A 20,684-nucleotide genomic window follows, 5' to 3' on the forward strand; every position below is an offset into this window, starting at 1 on the left:
AACCAAAACAATTACTTTCGTAACCTAACGTAACGATCGGAAATCTCTGTTCGCCGAAATCGAAACCAAAATGAAACGGGCTATGAACTCGAAGCAGTTTCAGCAGTGGCATTGTGATCTCCAGCACGTTTGCCTGTGTTTGCGTCACGTGGCTTGGATGTCTGGCGTGAATGAGTACGTGCACATGTTATCGACTTTGCGGTGCTGATTTCTGTACCGTCAAAGCTTCCTGTGTGCACATATCTTGGGAACAATGATTGTCTGATCTTGAGCCGCTCTTCACATCACAAAATCTACCATGAATCGCGTCATTGCCGTGTGTAAGACGCTCAGAAACCACTGGAAGAAGTCCACCTTCGCCGCGTGCCTCATCGCCTACGGAGGATGGTACTTGGACGACAGACATCGGTAACGTAGTAATTCCTTTCCACGGCCACTGGAGCGTGATCGAAGTGCCATTTTGCAGGACGAATCTAATGATGAGAGCGTTCTGCGAACACGCAAAGGCGTACGGCGACGAGCCGCTTCCCGCGGGCGCAAAGCCGCGACACATCACCGTGATCATCAACCCGACGGCGAAAGATGGGTGGGTACTGCCATTTCAACTCTCCTTGCGATTGATCACCTACTCCCATATGAGCAAACCACATCACTAACTGCAGTAATTAATAAATAGGTGAATGAACCACCAGCATTGCAGTGATGAATCGCCTTGTCGATCGTTCGTTGCAGGAAGGGGAAAATTTTGTACGAAAAGTATGCAGCTCCACTGTTTCACCTCGCTGGCATTCGAGTGAGCTACTTCACGGTAAGAGAGGGACACAGTTTTGGTGAAGAAAACTTTTTCAGTCAACATTACTATAAAATACGGACATTTGAGAAGCCAACAATTGTAGTAGTTAAAAAATAGAGTATGGATCGCCTGCTGTCGCAGTTGCGTTAAGTTGAAAGATTTCGGACAAACTTTACAGACGGAGTACGCCGGCCAAGCCAAGAGCTTGATGGAAGTTCTGGAGAACACAGACGCCGTTGTGATTGCGGGCGGTGATGGTACCTTGCACGAGGCAAGTGCGTAATTTTTCTGACAAACGTAAAGGCGATGGGTGTCTTCTCTACCAAACGCACAAGTGATATGTTCACGGAGTTCTTAGGTTTTGTCAAATACTACTCTTGTGTTCTCAATGCTGAAGACCAACTTGCCGATTAATGAACCCTGTGATAACGCTCTTACCCAACTTGGCCCACCGTCCTTTTGTACCGTTATGAGAGAGCATTAAAAATGAGCATGTTGGTAAATATACTTAAACAACCGGAGAGAATAAACACAAATTCAGGACAAAAACTGACGCATACAATTTGTGTTTATTCTTTCCGGTTGTTTAAGTTATGAGAGAATTTTGTTACAAAATTGCCCAATGTCCACACTTTGATATTATATAAACAATTGAACCGTCGCAGCTTATTTATTTCGGATGTGACCTTTTGATAACATTCGTTTGTGAGGTAGGTTGAAGCAAATTAAATTCAGTTCGGGTGCAGTGCTGTAATTAGTGATGGGACGAATCTTTATCCGGATCAAAATTCGGAGCCAAATCTGAGGATTCGGAAAGGTTCAGAAAAGTAGCCGAAGCTCAAGCGATTCGGAAAAGTTCGGAAAGATTCGGAGCGTTGGCATGGTTGCCAGATCCTGTTGATCAGAGTTTCAACTTATAGTGATATTAAATTCACTAAATTCTACAAAGTGCACAAAATAATATATTAATATAATATCCTAGTAATAATAAATAAAATGTTCCGCTTTGTTTATATTATTTTGGATGTTCGTCGAGAACGGTAGCCAGACATCGCGGGAAAATTGGTTTCGGTTCGGGATTACGACCAAAATAGGCATGCTTGGTGCACGTGGAAATACAAGCGCATGTTTTCATCGCCGCAAGAGATCGATGCCCTACGTGCTGTACGGTACAGACACATTTCGTTCCCATAATTACTGTCATAGTGGCACACATGACACAAGTGAGTATGTTCGATTCGATTATCTCCAACGCGTGTCCACTGAGGTATTGCTATCGGAACACGGGAAACAATCTGAAACTCCTGGTTTATGCTATGCTATCCGATTTAGTTAGTGTTTGTTTCCGAACAATGAAGTTGCGTTGCACACCCCTGTGTTGTGTTTTTGTTTCATCAAATAAAGTTAACGTATACAAAACTTGCTGCCGACAACGAGCTTGGCTGCCGAGAACGGAGAAACGACAGTGCAACGTTTTTCTTCGCCACCGATACGCGGTCGGAGTTGTGACGAGCAGCATTCATCTCGCTCTCGCGCCTTACAGGTACAGACATACACAGCTCTATACTCCGCGACAACTTTTCTTGGCAATGCAGCGGAAGGTACAGGCCCGCGTCCCCTCTCCCATTATGAGTGTGCGCAGGCTCTCCGCCTCTCCCCGCAAATGGGGGAGGAGGAGAGTCTGCGTACACTCAAAATGGGAGAGGGGACGCGGGCCTGTACCTTCCACTGCATTGCCAAGAAAAGTTGTCGCGGAGTATAGAGAAGGACACGAATCATTTCCTTGCCTGAATATGTATTTATTGTGCGTTGCGCCACATTTTGTAGAATACAAAGCGTTTCGCTACATATTACCGATCACCGCGAAACCGCACAGATAGCAAGGCCGTGCATTGGTTAGGCCTACGTGAACCACATCGATCAGCTCAGCTGGACCTGGGCGCGTGCCAGAGTTTAGAATGACAGTTGAATACATACCATACGTTGAAATAAACAAGACAAAATCTGGTTATATGCAGTAACAGTACCTAAGAAAAGCACAACTGACCGCATTCGTGAGGTTTACGACAAGGTTCATGCTGCCGCCTGCAACCAGCGACGAATCGGACGAATATTCGTCGCGGGAAGATCGGAAATTTCCGAATCTGTCCGAATCCGAATCTCCGGTGATTCATCCCATCACTAGCTGTAATAGTCTGTTGCAGGGTTGAGAAAAGCTAGATGGCTACTCCTACAAACCCTTCCGCCCTTTCTACCTTAGCAGAGCAAATGCTGAAGAGGAGGCAAGTGGAAAGGAGGAAGCAACCAATCACAGGGAGCATAGAGCTTCATAGGAAGGGCCTCTCCTGCTTTTCTTAATCTGCAACAGACTATAACAACAAGCATAAGAAGGAGTTGAGTGCTTCATTTGAATGCTCTTATTCACTGTACTCTTTCTGAACATTTGTCGGTCATGATTCATAGCCCTCCTGTTTGTCTTACACATGATTAAGAACAATCCATTCACTTTAAGAAACAGCCATATCTTTTGTATGTGTCCATCTTTTTAGGCTGTCACCGGCATCATGTCTCGGAGTGACTATGTGAGTACCAATATGCTAAACTCCGCTCAATCTGGTGCATGCGAGTTTCACCGGTAGCATACTAACTTTAGCTGAAATGCGTTGGCAGGCGACGGCGTGCAAGCGTTACCCCATGGGTGTCATTCCTGCCGGCAAAACAAACGCGGTGGCAAAGCAGCTCTTTTGGGAACCTGGGATGAATGAGGCAAGGTAAGCGTTCATCCGCTTGCCTCTCTGCCCGTGCTTAGGCTCTACTCTTTGTTGCTTTGGTATTGTAAGATGGTTTTGAACAGTGACGTCATGCACTTACATGTCAGTAATCTGCACGTGTCTGCTCACCCAGAACAGTGCGCTTTGTAGTAAACACCTGGCAATAAACCAATACAAATTTATGAAAAAGAAGATGTGCAATCTTTTTGTAAAATTTTTATCCAATACCATTGCGCTCACCCTAAAAAACATTGAAAAGAAGTCTTTCTGCAGTCGAAACTGTTTGCCTGTTGCGTTGCTGTGTCGGTGAAAACAACCAGAATGATGCATGCGGTAGCAGGCTTCTGCTTATAATCCATCTTAATCGCTATCTTAATTGCTAATTTGTATGTTTCTTTGTTTTGTTTTTTTCTCAGGTGGATTGCATCCTCAGCCATGGCAATCGTGAAGGAGCAGTTGTCAACACTGGATGTGGCCCAAGTGGAGGTAAATAATCTGCCTTCTTTTTTTATGTCCGCATCCTGCTTATAAAGTTCTAAAAGTATGTCTCGAAGGAGCTATTGGTGGAGGCACGTAAGACCTTTATTTAAGGCCCTTTCAGTTTCACGAAAGGCCTAGCTTTGCTCAGCATGTCGGTGATATATTGGCCTGTGAGCTGGTTACTGCTGAGATTATATTTCGCTGCATGTGGCCATGCAGAAGGAGCATAGAATATAGTGACGAAACCAAGGTACATGCTTGAAGCTCTGGAACGTAACTCGGTTGCACTTGTGAACCATGCTACCGAGACGCATTCCAAAGTGTCATGCTTGCACCAATGCTTTACCACTGCTGTGCCACTTCCAAGATGGAACAAAGCAGTGTGTACTGCATTCACCTTTAAGCTAAAAGGGCAGCAAAGGTGGCAAGCTTTGCTTACTGTTTTAAAATGTACTGTTCTACTGCGAGCTCTTGGGCTTTTTTTCAAAACTCTCATGTCGTGCTTGTAGCATTTGCTGCCCTGTAAGCTTAAGGGAACGGAGTTTAGGAAGCTATAATATTCATCTCTGAGCTTTCAAAGAAGGGGGGGGGGGGGGGGGGCAGGGGGGGTATAAGTGTAGCTGTTTTTACATAGCATATTGCAAACTGCTGTTATACAGGGTGTTTCAGAGAACGCCGGCCAAATCGCTCCTGCGAAAGCTACTCATCACAACGAAAAAAGGCTTGTGGTGTTTTTGTCCTGGGCCAGGGGCCTATTTAGGAAAATGATTAAAGTCCGGGATAATTAAGTCGTTAATTATTTTTGTGGAATTAACTTTTTTAGTATTGTGTTTAAAGGGATACTTCAACGAAATTTGAAATATATCCGTCGTGTTCAAAAATAGGTTGAATATGATCCACAATATCCGTAAATGACAATTGCACGTTTGTATTTTGAGCCTGGTGGCTGTATTTTTTTGTTATAAACAGCCCACTCTAGCAAGCGCTCGGAGAAGGCCCAGCTTAGAGCACGTGACATCCGACCCAATCGTAACGTAGGTCGTCTCGGGACGAGGAAAGCTACGGCGAGGCCGACATCAAGGGGATGGCTTAGTCGTTCCAGCCACCGAAGCGGCTGCTATTGTACGAATTTTAAGTGACGGGTTATGTTTTATAATCTTGTAGGGGGACAATAGCTACTTCTGGAACACACAAAAGGGATTCTCAGGAAGACGGGAGTTCCTCCTTCCCCTCTTCTCTCGTCGTGGTCGAAGGCGAGACACTCACCGTCACTAGCTGTCAAGGTTCCTAGACGGGCATTACAAACGAGGCGTTAGCGACATCCACCAGGTGCTCTTTGCTAATCGTTTAATTCGATTTAAAATTCCTTTTCGTGACTTTTTTAACAAGATATTGGTATGTTCGATGTGATATTGCTTCTTTGAACACATATAGATTATAAAATAAGCGCCGAAATTTCGTTGTATTATCCCTTTAAGGGCATGGTTTAAATTAGAAAATTGCTCATCATCATCAAAAAACACTAAATCAACGAATTGCAGAACGATAGAAAGCACGCGAAGCATTTTACGGCTTTCTGAAAAACCGCCCAAATTTGACGGGTTTTTAAGTTTCGGTTTCCTATCGGAGCTCATCTCGGACCCGGCGGCACCGCGCCCCGTGGAGAGATAGTGCAATCAACCTCTGCTGCACTGTCATCGCGCGTCGCAGCAGATGCTGGTTGCACTATCTCTCCACGGGGCACAGTGCCGCCGGGGCCGAGATGCGCTCCGATAGGAAACCAAAACTTAAAAACCCGTTGAATTTGTTTGATTTTCAGAAAGGCGTCAAATGCTTTGCGTGCCTTCAATCATTCTTCAATTTTTTGATTTAGTATTTTTCGATGATGCTGAGCAATTTTCTAATTTAAACCACGCCCTTAAACACAATATTAAATACGTTAATTACGCAAAAATAATTAACAACTTAATTATCCCGGACAAAAACGCCACAAGCCTTTTTCGTTGCGATGAGTAGTTTTCGCAGGAGTGATTTGGCCTGCGTTTTCTGAAACACCCTGTATGTGTGTATGCATGTATGTATATATATATATATATATAAGTGAAAGATGCGTACTGTCGGAGTTACTAATTCGAAGTTTATTACGACGTTTCGAGCGGGGACCGCTCTTCATCAGGTAGCGAGTATACAGCCCGCGAATGTTTATATACCCCTAAGAAGAAATTAGAGGGAGTAAAGTGCCGTAGAAAATGGAAACAGCGTTGACAAAACAGATAGATTACACAGAAAGGAGAGGGCACCAAAACTTGACAATCATCAAAAAAAAAAAAAAAAAAAAAAAAAAAAAAAAAAAAAAAAAAAAAAAGTTGTTGGTGGAGAGAGTATTTCCTTTCACACACAAAAATAAAAAAACAAAAATAAAAAAGGGGGTGGCTCGTCTTCAAACCAGAAATAGGATACATGTGACCACAGAGACGGAATTGCGGCAGTGATCGAAGCGTATGAACACGCTCAGCACACACTTGACATCGAGGGGGACGTCCTTTCAATTCTGATGAAACTGGTTTTGGAGAACAATCACTTTGAATTTGAGAATAGGCACTTCCTGCAGACCAATGGAACCGCTATGGGAACTAAGATGGCGCCAAATTACGCTAACATATTTATGTCACAACTGGAAACCACCTTTCTCGCTGAACGCCCCACTCAACCGCTGTTTTACACAAGATACATCGACGACATATTCATGATCTGGGCCGGTGCTGAAGACGAACTCATGAAATTTATCGCCGCCTTCAATTTAGCTCACTCATCGATAAAATTTACTCACTCCGTATCACAAAAGTGCATAAACTTCCTGGATGTAACTGTGGAAATTTCCAACAACAAATTAAGTACGAAACTTTACAGAAAACCTACCGATAGACAACAATACCTCCATTTTAACAGCTGCCATCCTCGACACTGTAAGACTAGTCTGCCGTACTCTCAAGCGCACAGATTTAAGCGCATATGCTCAGACAACAACGACTTTGAACAAAACGCTCAGGAACTGAAACGCGTACTAACCCAGCAGAGGTATCCAGCAAATGTAATCGATGACGCTATAAACAAGGCAAGAAACCTCGACCGCTCAGAAATCATTGGCAACCGAATAGAGCGTCCTCAAGAAAGCAGACAGTCTAACCTCATCTTAACGTATACAGGCAATCTTCCAAACATCAACAACATATTGAGCAAAAATTACAATCTTCTGTCACAGAGCGACCGCCTCAAAGAAATCTTTCCCGCCGCTCCTCGGGTCGTCTATCGACGCGGCAGGAATCTCCGGGACGTCTTAGTAAAATCAAAAACTACCACTCCCGCAAACCTAGGTTGCCGACCATGCCGAAAGCCCAGGTGTAAAGTATGCAAGCACATGTTAGAAACAAAGAACGCCACGAGCACAAATTCAGAGTTCACGTGGAACATAAGGGGTAGCTACGATTGCGGCACGTCAAACGTGATTTATCTCCTGCACTGCAATGTCTGTAATAAACAGTACGTCGGACAGACTAATTTGGCTTTCAGACTACGCTTTAACAACCACAAATGTCACGCACAAACACTCCCCGACCTTCCGCTCTCAAAGCACCTGTCTCTTTCTAATCACTCAATCAAGCACATTTCTGTTGTAATTTTGGAATCAGGCTTCAGCACAAAAATTGAAAGAGAGCAAAAAGAATCATATTTTATTTATAAGTTTAATACCTTCAACCAGGGCATTAATGAAAGTCCGGGAAGGCTGTTTAGTTTGCAGCTGGCTCGTTGGAGAGCTGATCCTCTCCGCCCTTGAGCTTCTCTAGATGCACACACTGAAGACACTAGGAGATCTTTAAACTTAACAATCGATAGTTAAACCACATCCTAATACGTTTAAGTCCGAAGAGAACCTCCAAAACGGATAAATGCGGCTCAAGCGGTTAATCTCAGGCAGGCATAGACTGTCACATCCCTACCACTCCTTATCCAAAGAAAAATCCCCCAAAGTGTTTAACTTCGACCTCTAGCACAAAGGAATGTCACGGGATTTGGGGGCGTCGGTGGTCACATGTATCCTATTTCTGGTTTGAAGACGAGCCACCCCCTTTTTTATTTTTATTTTTTTATTTTTGTGTGTGAAAGGAAATAATCTCTCCACCAACAACTTTTTGTTTCTTTTTTTTGTTTTTTTTTTTTGCGCGAGCGTAAATAATCTTTTGCGTTTTTTTTTTTTTTTTTTTTTTTTGATGATTGTCAAGTTTTGGTGCCCTCTCCTTTCTGTGTAATCTATCTGTTTTGTCAACGCTGTTTCCATTTTCTACGGCACTTTACTCCCTCTAATTTCTTCTTAGGGGTATATAAACATTCGCGGGCTGTATACTCGCTACCTGATGAAGAGCGGTCCCCGCTCGAAACGTCGTAATAAACTTCGAATTAGTAACTCCGACAGTACGCATCTTTCACTTATTAACTTTTCCCGGTCCATTGTTTTCATATTTACCTTACTTTACCTATATATATATATATATATATATATATAAGCACACACAAAGTGTTTCGGAAAAAAAGTTTGCAGGGTTTTTATTTACTGCCAAAATAAATCATGCATGGCCGAATGCTCGTTCTCCGCCCAAAGGTAGCGCTAGAGGTTTGAAGCGGATGCCAAAGTTTCAGCGGGAACCAATATTTTATTCAGAAGTTATAAGTGATTTTCTGAAAATTTCAATGGGAAAATGGGGCCCATTTTTACCGTCTTCGGTTTCTAGTGCCATATAGCGTCATGTGTTTAAGAGCTCCGTTAACCACCATTTTCCCATTGATATTTGTCGCTTGAAATTGTCATTTTTAAGTTATAATAACAGTGTCAAAAGCTTATTCAGCTAAAAAAAAAAATTATGTGCAAAAAAGGAACTATACAAAAATGTCAGGTGTTCTACGGCTACCCGACAGATGGCACCACTGCATTCTCTTGTAAAAAGTTTTAAGGCACACAGTCGTAAGCAGTCCCAAGCGTATGAACCAGCCTCAAGGGTCGAAACTCCGTGACTGGTTGTCGAAATGCAGCTCAGGCAAGACGAGACTGCCAAAGGAGAGGAAGGTCCCGACGACGTCGGTCACCCCAGCGTTCCCGCCGAGGTCAACAACCCCCAGGTTGTCTATGCTCTGGGACGGCTGGAGCAGGGCGCCTTCCGAGACGCGCGCTCCACGATCCCAAAGTGAGCGACACGCCCTGTGATCCAAGCCAAATTCGACGTTCGCGTTTAGGTGGCAGGGGTGGGGATCGAACCCAGGTATCCCGGGTTCGATCCCCACCCCTGCCTGTTTTGGTCCGGACGAGCGTCGTGTCGGCGTGCGGTCGTGTGCTACTACTGCGTGATGCACAGTGTAAACCCCGGACTTGCGGTTGTACCACAGCGGCTGGATTTCTCGCCTGCGGCGTAAACCGGTGTCGCCATACTTCGAAGGCAGGCCTACCTTATGTTGTCTAAACGCAAACACTAAATTTGGTTTTGGTTTGCTCCCCCCGCAGGAGCGGCAGTTCACGGGGGGGTGTGCGGTGAAGTTTCGTTAATGCAAGCACCTTTGTTCCCCCCCCCAAAAAACGTCCGTAATGTGAGTTGTCTGCAAAGGCGAGACAAAAAATTGTGTATTAACCCAATTTGTTCCCAAAATGTTGTCCTTATAGGTGGGTATCCATGTTAACAGGGTCCGTATCACCTTGTTCACTTTTTCTTTGGGTCGACGTTCTTTGGTTGTAATTTTAGGTCGACCCCTTATAGTATTTTGCTTTGTTTTTTATTTAAGGTTACATGTGCATGTATTTCCTGCCTTGACATTCATCATACAGAATGCTCGCAGCATAGACTAGGTAATATTAATGGATTGACTCGTAATTTAAAAAGAATGCATCTTCAAGACAATGTTGAATTCACATTTTAATGCAGTTTTCCTTGGTCATGTTGGCTTTTTTAACTGCGGCCCTTTGAAAATTAGATCAACTTGCTTCTACTAATGACACGCCCATTACTGCAGGTACTGGTACTTTGGGGCACTCAGGACGAGGGCTGCTTTCTTCTTTAATGCGCTAAAGGTTTGTCTCAACACTTCCTTGTTTTATTGTTTCTAAGTGGCCCTTTTAGCCTTACTCATCTTCAGTATGTCCATCCAATACTACCTGAAAAAACTGTCAGGGGCCTCTACAGAGTTTGGGAGTTGAAGAAAAGGGGGTGGATTCCCCTTCCTTTCCCGTGAATTGTTTACTAAAAATTTAAAAATCCTTGGGAGCAGGAGGGATCCCCCCCCCCCCCCCCCCCCCCCAATCTGACACCACTGCCACCTATCGAATATTGTGGTTCGCTCAGACCCATTACTTTATTGTGTCTCTTTTTCATTTCATCTCATTTATTTAACCTCAAAGAATAATATGAAAGCAAAAAAATATTAGTTTTCGTGGTACATGTCTACCGTAAAGCCCACCTAAAATCGAGAGAAAATTGGGTGAAAATAAGAAGTGGGCTAAATTTCCGTGTGCAATCTAGAAAAGGTGAAAAAATTTCGAAAATAATCCTTGGAGAAGGGGAACAAGAGGGACAAAGGACAAACACAAATCTCCAAACACAGCTAGGTGACTGGTGCGCGACCAAAAAGATCCGCCTGGTCCGGGTATCGAACCCGAGACCTCTCCCATTACAGCTGGAGCGCTCTACGAACTGAGCTAACCAGGGGTTAGACGTCCGTAGAGCAAACGGGTGTTATCAGCTGCCACCAGTCTAACGCCAACAAGGGTGAAGCTTGCAACTTAAGGTGATAATTATGATGCATTTAAATGCAGTGGTGCAAGCGAGCTGGACAGTAATTACGAAAAATTATTTTCGTAATAACTGTCCAGCTCGCTTGCACCACTGCATTTAAATGCATCATAATTAATAAATGAAAAAAATTTTATTTTTAGATCAAGTGTCCCTGGCAAACTTGTTATCGTGGCAGGGGGCAATGAAGCAAAGATGACTGTACTTTCCAGTCAGCAATGTTCACTTATATCCCGCAATAGCTAACTAGATGCATTCACGCCAGGGTCGTCATTAATCCAAACACTATGATTACTAGGAGCGGGCTATCTTCCGGTGTTAAAAAGGAAATAGTAATTCAAGCCAAAAATAGGGATGGGTTACCTTTCGGGGGTGGGGCATCTCTCGGGACTTACGTGTAAACAAAAATTTTAACTTGTGGGAGATGTCGTGGTGTGTATATTCAACATTTATAACAAGTGAATTGTCATTTGTTGAAATGTAGCGATGTTGAAGAATATGAAATGCGAAACATCCAAGATAAGTAGATACTGTCAACGTAACTGAATACACCAACAGGTGCAACAGAACATTTATTCAAATCTTAATTTCAAAAGGATAAAGCTGAAAAGACTTGCAGATTAAGGCCCGTTCACACACCCACAACCGAGTAGGACCGGCTGACACAAGACCGGTTTTTAAGTCACTTGCGACGGCTTAGGACCTGCTTCGCAGCAGCACATCTGGTCCTACCCCGTCGCAAGAGGCTTTCTTGTCTCACCCGGTTGTACTTGGTTGCAAGCGTCTGAAGGGTCCTTTACTGGTCTTCAACAGCGCAGGAGTCTTCTTTTAATCGTAAAATATATTCTTCGAACAAATTTTTAAAAAATCGTCTTCAGTGCCTTGTGTGAATACATAATATGTTTCGCAGAGTACATAGCTTGCAGTAGAGCTCTGCACAAGTCAAGGTAACACACATTATTTCCAGCCTTGGTCTGGTCCCGGGCCGGGTAGCACGGATTCTTTCTGGTCTTGGGCCGAATAGCACAGATCCTTTCCTAGCCCGGGCCAGGCTTGGGCAATGGTGTAGCACATTTTGTAAAACGTTGAGAAGAAAATGCTAACGCAATGATCATATAGATTCGAAAGAAAAAAAAAACCTGAAGTGCAAACTGACGAACACGTAAATACTGAACACTTTTAGTTTATTGTGACTTCAGTTCATACTGGACTGCGTAGAATCTGTGACTTGTATATGCTCCATAATGTCTCAAACCTTTTCTCCATCTTTTAAACAAGTGCTATTAAAATCTCTATTTTGACACTCACAATTTTATGCAGACGTATAAATGTCTTGACTGTGTCTTTCATGCGAATTAGGCTACACGAACCAAATGCACTAACACCTTCCTAGGGCAGCTTTGAAATTAAGAGATGAAGCACACCTTGGCCTCTCACCGGGCCGGGCCCGAGCCGGGCCTGATTCGGTAAGTTTGCCATCAAGCCTGGTCAGGGTCGGGTAACACTAAGAGTCAGCGGGCCCGGACCAGGCCGTGCCGAGCCTCAAAAAGTAGGCCCGTGCAGTGCTCTAGCTTGCTGCCTCCAGCTGACTGATCTGATCTGTGTTGTTCGTTTTTCAGGAACTACCAGAGGCGACGGCGGCGAGCTTGTCGTACGTCGAACCCTGTACCGGGTGCTCTCGCTGCTTCGTCGACGAGGTCGGGATGAGACGGGCCGAGAGACGACGATGGTGGTCCTCTTTTATGCCAAGATCTGCGCCCCAAGGTCAGCGTCAAGCTCGGGACTGTTGGTTGTGCTTTTTTGGAGCGGCAGCTTTATGTGCAAACCTTGCATAGGCCTTGCTTGCTCGTGTTAGTCACACGGCAACAAAGGCATGGGAGAGGGTATCAGCAGTGGAGTTCAGCTGTTGGCTGAACCACACAGCATGCTACTAACGAAGCTGCACTACGCAAAGTGTGAAGGTATGCGGAGTGCAAGTTCGTCTGCTTCTTATTGGCCGATTGAGAAAAATAGTGGGTAGGCCTCAAGGCATCTAGCATTGAGATCTACCCACTATCCTTTCAATGAAAGCCAATCAGAGCTCGGCATCGTCCAAACATCACTGCAACTCCTACAAAAGAAACAGACGCCTTGCTCTCCGCATAGCAGTGTGCTAACGCTCCTCAACCCCCTTACCGCCCCCCCCCCCCCCAATTCCAGGAAGCCACGAATTTTGTTTGAATAATCAGAAATTCATTTAAATATGATATAAGACAAAAATCGTGACTTGTTATATGGATGCCTACAGATACAAAGTAGGTATTTGATGATTTCCTGTACACAGGTATACCAGTCATAAGCAGGCATGCCACATGGGAAACATTGGTGAAACGTATGAGATATGTTTGTTCCATCGTGTGGGGACTCTTTAGCCAGCACATCACACCTCAAAACAGAAATAAGTTTGTTCATCCAACAAAAAAGTTGTGTTTTGTGGACTATTAGCGCTGTTGTGCATACTTCCTACCACGTATTGATGCACTGCAGAGAAGCAACACCCACGGGAGCGAGCTCGGAAACGCTCCCGTGGGTGTTGTATAAATTCCCGGGGTTCCGGCGCTCGGAAACGAGAACAAAAAGTATGAATTACGCAAAATTGTCGTTCAAATTAAGTGTCGTATAAATACATGAAAAACATGGCGGGAGAACCAAAATTTTAAAATTTGATCGAATTTAGTAGAAGTACAAAGTAGCATCAGAGTTTGGATTACGGTGAGCCTATTTATAATCTAGTAGACGTGAAGCCATTTCGAAGTGCTGTTCTTTGAAAACCTTACCAAGTGCTACCAGACTGTCATTGCCTTTGACAAAATGTCCAAGCCACACTATTATTTTTTTTTCGACCTGTGGTTAGTTTGTGAAGAAAGGGTTCGTGATATTTCTTTTTGTTTCCGTTAGAAAAATGTACTGACATGCCAAAACTTCAACAAAACAACAAGGCACTTTTCCCAGCATGCATGCCTCTATAGTAATGACTTATAATTCTTTGTGATACAGCAAAGATATTGATATCCTTAGTGAAGCTAAGCTGACTTGCACTTTTAATACTGATGTAGGCATTGAGGTACTTAGCTTGGATCCCAACATAGTGTGGAATTTTCCTCCAAAAACTTGACTAGAAATTTGAGTGGTTTTAGTGTATGTGCCGTATAGGCAAGAAATATCCGAGTTGAATATGTAAGAAATTTATAAGCTAAATCTTTTAGCAATCTTTGGGCAACCGTTTGCGGAGAGTGCAAGCGTAATTTCTGTTGGGGACAAGAAAAAGCACCAAATTCTGCAGTATAACGTCCAAGGATCTTTGCTTCGGCCACGGTGTAAGATAATACTCTTCGGGTGAGGACAGCGTGCTCCTCGCGACATGCTGATAAAGTTCGCTTTTCACTCTCTTTCTTTTTCTCTCTCACTATGATTTTAAGCGGCGCCGGCAGATGACTCGTCGACCCGTGGGTACGTAAAGCCCCTCTATGGGCACGGTGTAAGACGCAGGAGGCAGGCAGCAGTGCACAAGACGGCTCGTGCCGCCTCATGCTCCACATGCGCACAGCTCCAGCGAGGTTGTTGCACATGCAGAAGGACCACGGTGTACCAGGGTGTCATGGCAACGAGATAATTTTTTTTTTCGCTTTCACACGGTTTCGCCGTTTGGCCGCCGGCGACTCTGTCCGCTGCGGGCACGGTGGCCACGGAATGATGCAGCCTTTCAGATGCCCGTCGAACGAATTCTATCTCATTCCTTGCGCCGCGCGTTCAGCCCCGCCGTGTCCTCACCTAAAGAGTGTATCTTACACCATGGCTTCGGCCAATGTCTTCTTTGTGCAGCTTCGGAGCCACGCACGGACTACAGCAAAGTCACCAACCCGGACTGTGGCATTCAGCGTCACAGCGTTCTGGGCCACTGCCAGCTCGACGTATCCGCAAACTTCAAAAAGGTCAGAAATGATCCCTCAGCACTATAACGAACCCAAGTTAGTCCCTAACTTGATTTGGCGGTTTACGAAGGCTGGGAGCGAAAGCGGAAACAGCTTTCGAAAACGTAAGCTGTTTGGGCGCTCTCTCGCACTCGGCAGAACTTGGGAAGGTATGAGCTGATGCCTGCAGCTTTCTGGTACTTCGGCCATGAGTGCTCAGCACGGGGTGCTGGATGGACCAGTTATGTGCAGTTCTCACGAAGGTCAAAAATACCACTTCCTGTAAAACAATGTGCACAAAAGGTGCTTAGTGAACAAAAATGGAATTCATGTGAATGGCAGATATAAATGAACATGACAAATGCTGGAGACATTGAGATGTTGGTGTGGTATGACTCTACAATCATTGACAGGATGAGAACACTATGATGGTCCTTCAGTTGTTCAGTGTCCAGTGCGACTTTCCTGCATTCATTGACGCTCCGGCGTTTCTTGAGCGTGCATGCGGATATCACATATCCCAAGGAGAATGCATACTGTGTGAAGGGACGTGACTGACTTTCACATGTAAGAAGCATTGCATAACTTGTGCTTTTCAGAAAGAGGAAAAATTTTCCGTGAAGCTAGGGCAATTAAAATGCTTACTGGGTAGAATGCATGAGCCCTGGGGTCTCTTTAGGTTGTTCAACGAAAAAAAGAAAAAAAAAAAAAAAAAACTCTAGTCTTTAGTTTGTGGAGGGGCACATAGCAGTTGATCCAACCCTTCCAGAGAAACAAAGCTTAGAAGAATTTTTGATCAAGTGGAAAGGTTTTTTTGTAAATACTATAAAGTGTAAACATATAATTTTTTTTTTCTTTGCATGAGGTGTTTTTATGAGGGCGTCGCTTTTTTTTATTAGGAGCTAATTTTTCGTATCTTTTCATTTCAGGATCTGCATGCCCTGAAGCTAAGTGTCAGTCCACCATCCTCAGGGAGGCTGCAGTTCTTCTCAGAATGGTGAGTCACATTCCCTTTCACAGCACTCACCCCTTCACAACACTTACCTTGAGTTGAGAAGGGAGCTAACATTTGGCACAAGCTTTGCCGGTTTTGTAGGCAAGCTGATGAAGCTTGTGCCAATTTTCCATCTCACTACATGAGTGAACAGCACAAACTTTTAAGACCATGTCTACCATCGTTTTGCCAATACCAAGGTTTCATTTCACAGAAAAACAATTGGTGCCTTATTAGTGTCTGCAGAGGAGCAAATCCAAGGAGGTAAATGGCAGTTAGGATAATCAATTTCTGAATTAGTTTTGCATAACTAATTGATCAAAGTAAACATGTAGTTTTTCCTATATATTCATTTTAATTAAGTTTCTAAATAAAACTGTTTTATGTTGTTGTTGTTTTTTAATTAAGCTAAATTAATAGGAAATTTTATTATCTTAAACACTACATATACCTCAATCTTATTTCTGTGTCACGCATAGTTTTTATATGAGGCATTATGGAGGACGTTTGGTGAAATGCCTTGTATAAGAGTTTGCTGGTTATTGGCAGTGTAGGCCCTCCACTCTTTGTGGAACAGATTGCTGTTCAAAGCCTTCGTTCTTTGTTATTAAAAGCCAAGAACCAAACCTGCAAAATCACCTATTTCCTCCTCCCTTGGCTTTTGAGAGTGGGAAAAAGAAGAAGGCTCACATGCATTCGCACCTTGGGAATTAAAATAATTCTCCATGGGCACGCGAGTAGCGTTTGTTACAGCTCGATGGAGTGTGGTCGAGTTTGGTTTGCTCGCCTGTGACTCTCAGAATAGAGGTATATTCAAATGTGTTTATTTTCCACCTTGTAAAAATACAGATGGAGGGGCTATGGAAAAAAAAGCTGCGCTTAGCAGCTTGACGAGCCCACAGTCTCTGTATTAATGGCAACTAAGCAGCACTACGGTCGGAAGAATGAACATGCATAAAAAGGATAATGACAACAAAAACGCAAAGGTATACGGGCGTACAAAACAAACATCATACTCCCATGGTTAAAGACATTGCACGGAGTTCACTGTACTTAAGGCGAATAAATCAAAATGCATAAGGTGATAAGCGTTTAATAATGACGGAAGTGTGTAACATAGTCATTCTTTTCTGTAGTTTAAACGATGTGTAGCTACTACCCAATTCTCTCCATGTCTTGTAGTATAGTTCACTTCTCTAATTTGTAGTTGTGCCAGATTTTGTATATTATTTATATTCCTCTGTGTTTCCAGCTTATACCGTACACTCAATCGATGTTTATATAGGTTGTATGCTGGGATCACGTGGGAACGATAAAAAAAGTTTGCACATGACGCTCTGTATGGCGCGTTGTAAATATGTCTAAGACATTTTTTTTTTGTACCAAATAAACAAGTTGTAAGTTTAAAAATGTGGTTGTCCCCCACACTAGTTGACAGCAATTCAAATGGGAATAAAAGAGTGAATTATGCAGAAGTAACTTGATTCTTGTGTGAAGAAGGTATCTAACACAACCTATTATTCCAGTTATCTGAGCTATTTTGCCTACTAAATAGTTCATATGACTATCCCACGACATATTTGTGGAAAACACGACACCGAGACATTTAAAGTGCTCCACAATTTCGATTGGACGGGAATTGAGGAAAATATCTCTATGCACTGGAATTGGCTTATTTTTCGGTCTAAATAAATCTGCTTTTGTTTTCAACTCATTTATTTCTATAGAATTAGATTTTGACCAGTTCTCCAGTGCTTTCATTGCGTGATTACATGTGTCTACCAATTCATGGATATCAGTGCCGGCAAAGAAAATACTAGTGTCATCAGCGTAGATAATGAATGTGGCACTAGGGTTAATTTTTACAATATCATTAAATATTAAATAGCAGTGGCCCTAATATACTTCCTTGTGGTACACCACAAGTCACGGATAGAGCCTTAGAACACATGTTGTTTATCTGAACAACCTGTTTTCGGTTTGATAAACAGGATTTCAAAAGCAATAAAACCTGTCCACAAATACCATAGTAACTAAGTTTCCCCAACAGAATATCATGACTCACTAAATCAAAGGCCTTGGAAAAATCCACAAATACACCGCTAGATGCCTGTTTTCAAAGGCCTCCAGCGACGAAGCTTTAATGTGAAAGCATTAAAGGGGCACTGACACCCCAAAGGTCTTTTTTTGTTGTTGTTGTCTAAAACGATGCAAGTTATTGTCACGGACACACAAAAAAATACCACAATGCGAAAATAAATGTTCCCATGCATGCGCGCCTTTTTATTTTTGTTGTTTTTCTCTCCCGCTCCTCACCTCCTTCTTTCTTTTGATTTGTGACGTCAAATATTATGAAATTCAGAAGGTTTGTAGGCTACATTTCTATAACATTTAATAACGGAATTCGTAGAATGCCGTTAATAAATGTTAAGGTCAAAGCAGACGTGCCACATAAAAAAAACACAAGGAAAAGCCCAGCAACATAGATGCATCGTCACCGAAGCCGTGGAGCCGGCGGGGCGCTGCACCTGCGTGGTGGAGAATGTGATGTCACCGCCGGAGTGCCCTATGAAAAAGGAGGGTGTGGCACGCTGCTTGTAGGAATGCACTGCATGTAGGAATGCTTTTGCATTCCTACATGTAAGCAGCCGTTGGTGTCTTCGTTTAATTTTTTATAGTGCCTGATCTGCCTTAATGCAAGTAAAAAAACTTAAATATTTTGTACAAAAATTTATTTTGTGTTTTATGGTGCTTTATTATTTTTAAATCTTTATATTTGATGTATGAAAATAATTAGTGTCCGTTAGGATCGCGAAATTAGTCAAATACGCATTTGAAGACCTCAAGGCAACTTAGAATGGCATGAATTTGAGCCATTTCTTTCTTCGTGGTTCTTCGAATTGTGACGTCGGCTGCCATCAGATTTTTGTTGCCAAGTAGGCTTAGCCCTCTCCTCCCCATTGCAGTCTTCTGTAGCTTTAATTTCTCACGGGAATTTATATTATTTTCTGCACCGCTAAGCAGCTACACATCTGTAGGAGCATCCTTTTCGCGTCACCTTCACAGTTTGTGCGCAAGAATTTCTGTTCTTAATATTGTCCTATCACGGCCAAATTTGGCATGAATATACTTTATAATATGTAGAATGCAACTACCTAGGTTTGGATAAAATGTATATTTTTGCTATATTTATGAAAATTTAAGAAACATTAGCCCTTTGAAAAGGCATTTTTGTTTTTTTTAATTATTTTAACATGAAAGCATTGTACACAGTATTCTTGTTGTTTATTGCACTCAATGGATTAAAAGGAGCGAATCAGTTTGTTTTACTAGGCTTTTTTAAGCGTGTTGCCATGCCTCACGTGTGTGAGAAAACTTTTTTTTTTTCTGCATGTACATTGCATTGAGAACCTAAAATGCAAGCTATATCAAATATAACACCAGATTTATAAAGAGAAGATTATGCACCATAAAGTGAAAAAATTTCATTTCAAAATTGTGAATACCGTGCACCCGCCCATTCCGCACTAAGTGCCCACCCCCAAAATTTTAGACATCTGAAAAAATGTGCACTGTACATATATACGTAAAATTGATGACCTCACGTGCGTTCATCCCCTATTTTCTTGCGATTATCTTCTAATTTTGAGTAAGCGCTCTCTCAATGTTTTACGGTATTAAAAAGAAATTTCCTGGCACATGTCCCTTTAAAATTGGTCCAGCACATTAAAAAACACACCTGAACTAGTAAACCAAATTACGATCACGGTAAACTGTTTTGACAAAGTTATTAGTCTTTTAAAATTGGTCCGAGAAACACTACTGGCAACACGTGAAAACATGACGTCAAATCTTGTAATATGGGGGCAGTGCAGCTTGGTCCCAAAGGGTCACAAGAAGTTTGATGGTATGTAATGAATGCTAAAAAAAATCATGCTAGCACAAGGGAAAAAGAAATATTGTGCAAAATACGCTTCTTTTTTAGACCGCCTGCTTGAATCGCAGATGATAGTATAACATGGAAAGCGCGGGAAAATGCCAAGGTTAGTTTCGGCATAACTTATGTTTGCCGTTTTCTCGATAACTAGGTATGTTGAATTTAGAGATGACAAATCGCATGCCGGGAGGAGCAAAGCCAGGGTATTTCGAAAACATATTTAGTTTGGGTGGCTGAAAAAACCGCCAGAGTTCCCCTTTAAAGGCATTGATTTCATTTTTTGCAGTATGCAAAGGCAAGCTGGCTCTCATAAGTCGCTGGCACTGAGGGAGCTGTTAGCGCGCGAACTGAACCTGGAATTCCAGAGCGGCACTAAAAAGGTGAGGTGTTCCACAAACGCCTTCGTCTACAGCGGGTTATCTAACGCTATCTCTCCGTACGAGATGGCCATCTTTATCGGGCTTTCCTTTGTCCACAGGAAAATGGCACTGGCAGCCAGGGAACCACAAGGACAGTAAGCGTCGACTCGGTAGAATACCAGGCGCAGAAGGTCTACCTCAAGCTGATTCCACGTGTCTTACATGTGTACTCTGCAGTAAACTCCTGAAGTAGTCCAAGGTCATTGCTGTGTTTCACATGTGCTTGATAGGAACCTAGCAATATGGTGATGAATGTTTTTCTTAACATCCTTTCTTGTTCGTTGCTTTTGTGTCAACAGTTACAAGCTCATACATTTGAATCTTCATCTTTCCTGCTCAGCGTTTGCGAGACCAGCATTTGAGGTGTTTGGTTATTTAAAGGATTTAGCTTTCCGGAGTTTCTCAGAGTTGGCAATGTGATCAGTTCCAATCGCTTGCTGAGCTCTGCACGTTCTGTTTGCTAACATATGTGCAAGCTTCGAACGCTGTGTGTTCTGACACAACACACAT

At 43.0% G+C, this 20,684-nt stretch overlaps 1 protein-coding gene across 1 annotated transcript; it reads left to right on the forward strand.

Moving 5' to 3' along the window:
- Window positions 1–96: 96 nt before the first annotated feature.
- Window positions 97–20,377, forward strand: LOC8030785 (acylglycerol kinase, mitochondrial). The gene is made up of 14 exons (XM_029986545.4): window positions 97–408; window positions 467–586; window positions 733–808; window positions 972–1,064; window positions 3,343–3,375; window positions 3,464–3,564; window positions 3,981–4,050; window positions 9,130–9,281; window positions 10,099–10,156; window positions 12,494–12,638; window positions 14,736–14,845; window positions 15,754–15,821; window positions 20,042–20,135; window positions 20,234–20,377. Exons 1-14 carry the CDS (start codon window positions 299–301, stop codon window positions 20,360–20,362), a joined length of 1,359 nt encoding a protein of 452 aa, XP_029842405.3. The 5' UTR covers window positions 97–298; the 3' UTR covers window positions 20,363–20,377.
- Window positions 20,378–20,684: the final 307 nt, after the last annotated feature.

This window comes from Ixodes scapularis, unplaced genomic scaffold (assembly GCF_016920785.2).
Source record: "Ixodes scapularis isolate PalLabHiFi unplaced genomic scaffold, ASM1692078v2 PGA_scaffold13__105_contigs__length_92229423, whole genome shotgun sequence".
In the NCBI taxonomy this organism is placed as follows: domain Eukaryota; kingdom Metazoa; phylum Arthropoda; class Arachnida; order Ixodida; family Ixodidae; genus Ixodes; species Ixodes scapularis.